The sequence below is a fragment of the Solanum lycopersicum genome, chromosome 12 (assembly GCF_036512215.1).
Source record: "Solanum lycopersicum chromosome 12, SLM_r2.1".
NCBI lineage: Eukaryota > Viridiplantae > Streptophyta > Magnoliopsida > Solanales > Solanaceae > Solanum > Solanum lycopersicum.
In genome coordinates, this window is record NC_090811.1 from 27,772,198 (window position 1) to 27,774,582 (window position 2,385).

The 2,385-nt window shown below is 36.8% G+C and overlaps 1 protein-coding gene across 1 annotated transcript; it reads right to left on the reverse strand.

The window, feature by feature from the left end:
• Positions 1 to 459: 459 nt before the first annotated feature.
• On the reverse strand, positions 460 to 1,101 carry LOC104644961 (uncharacterized). Its single transcript, XM_010315843.1, has one exon. It carries the CDS (start codon positions 1,099 to 1,101, stop codon positions 460 to 462), a length of 642 nt encoding a protein of 213 aa, XP_010314145.1.
• Between the last annotated feature and the right edge of the window lie 1,284 nt (positions 1,102 to 2,385).

The window sequence follows — 2,385 nt, forward strand, 5'->3', positions numbered from 1 at the left end:
AAAATTGAAATTTGACTACCCTTAACCTACAATCAATAGAGGAAAAGATAGAACGGAACAAATCCATTCCAAATATGACATTAAAATCTAGCATATCAAGTTCTATCAAGTAAAATAATGTAACTCTATTGGTCAAGGAAATAGGAAAACCTTTACAGACTCTTTTATCCACCACAGAATCACCCACCGGGGTAGAAACCGAAAAAGGTTCATTTGATATGTCGGTTATTTCAAATTTCATGGTTATAATAGGGGTGACAAATGACGACATAGCTCCCGGATCCAACAAAGCATACACATCAAAGTATATAATTATAACATACCGTTAACTACGTCAGGTGAGCTCCGTTGATCACTTCAGGATGGGAGAGTACAAAAGTGATTCTTCTTAGGAGCATCCAAATATAGGGCACTAGCTTGTGCTTGAGAATTTTCCCTTCTTTTACCCTATATCATAGGTCAATATCTCTTGATGTGACCACTCTTTCCATATCCATAGCAATTACACATGACAATTAGGAACTTACAATCACGTCTCTTGTCATAGTTTGCACAAAGAGGCTTATCAACATAAAATCTACCACCTTTCCCCTCTTTGATTCTCACCTTTTTCAACTCTCTACCAACTTTCTTAAGCTTTTGCTCCTCAATTTGTTCGGCATGAAGCATGAGACGATAAATTTCCATGCTAGGAATCAACATATCCGACCTACACTCATTAACCACAAGATAAAATATCCCTATGAAACATTTGTTCATCTTAGCTCTAGAATCCGCAACCATAGTAGGAGCATGTTTTGATAGTTGAGTGCATTTGAGACTATACTCCTTCACGATCATACCCCTTAGGATATGGTTGATGAATTCTTCCATGTTTCTCTCCCTTAATTCCAAGGGAAATAACCTATCAAGGGAAGTCGTCTTGAAAGCTCCCCAAGTAATTTGTCCAGCTATACTCAACCTCTCATCATTCTCTTGCTCATACCTAACCTGAGCCACATCTTTGAGTTGGTAGGCAGCTAGTTCCATCTTTTCTTGAGAAGAAACACCCATAGAACCAAGAACTTTTAACACTTCATCAATGAACTTTTGTGGGTCCATCTCCAACTTGGAACAATAGAAAGTAGGGGGATTCATACTTGTGAAATCCCTAATACTTGATGCGGTGGTGTTAGAATTGGGGTTAACTTGCACCCTTGCATCCCTAAAAACTTGGTTAGACAACACTTGAGTCAAGGTATGAATGGCCAACCTTATCTCCACATTATACATAGCCTCTTCTTAGATAGGAACTTGAGGGCGTTGAGGAGCTTGACGGGGAAACACCTCGTTCAGATTCACCTCTTCGGTCCTTTGAGAGTTGTTCAATCTTTTATTCATTGCCTATAAGAACAACAAAGAGGTTATAAGAAAAGCAATAAATAGAGGTATGACTTTTAGGCACGACTAAGGAATAAAAAGAGAGTGAAAGTTTCTAAGCATCACATAGTCTCTCATTCATGAGTGTGGCTCGCTTCATATTTATGAATAAGAATCTACATAGATGTAGTTTAGTGAGATATCAACCCTAATATTAATCAAGCTCATGCTCTGATACTACGTTTATTACGACCCAAGGTATCCCTTAGGCGTAACCAGCGTCTTTGTCCTCGAAGAGGATTTAGACAAGCCTCTTAACATTCGTCATAACATATCATAGGTCAAAAACAAGGAAAAATTAAAATTTTCACTTATATATATGTATACAAAGTGAGGTTTACTATACCTCTCACATACTACTTATGTAGTTTACATGGACTACTCATATAGGAAGCTTACTTAGTCTTCTTGCATAGATAATCATAACAATACATAGGAATTCAGTCTAATAGTTTGTCTCACATTTAACAATAAGAGTACGACGTTTGGACATAGCCAATACAAAAAAATATGCCATTATTAGCTTACATCAATTGTCTCAATGATAAAAGAAATAATAATGGTTGTAAACGTAAACAACATCATAGCTAGAGTGGAACATGGCAACATCCCCGGATATAAGGATTCACCAATGACTTCGGAAAATATCCAAGTCTTTCTTTAAATCGACCAAGAACTTCTCAATGTCCCAAACCTAAAAAGTTTGGGAAAAAGGGAAGAAATTTAGTTTGGAACAAATCACATATACTAGTATGGCTTCTATACACAAAATCATCAATACATGATTGTCACGACCCAAACCGGGTTGCGACTGGCACCCATACTTACCCTCCTATGTGAGCGAACCAACCAATCTAACCTTAACATTTCAATGTAATAAAAACAGAAAGTAATGCGGACGACTTAACTCTTTAATAAAAACCAATTCAATAACTATCAATATTCAACATCTATTATTCCCAAAAC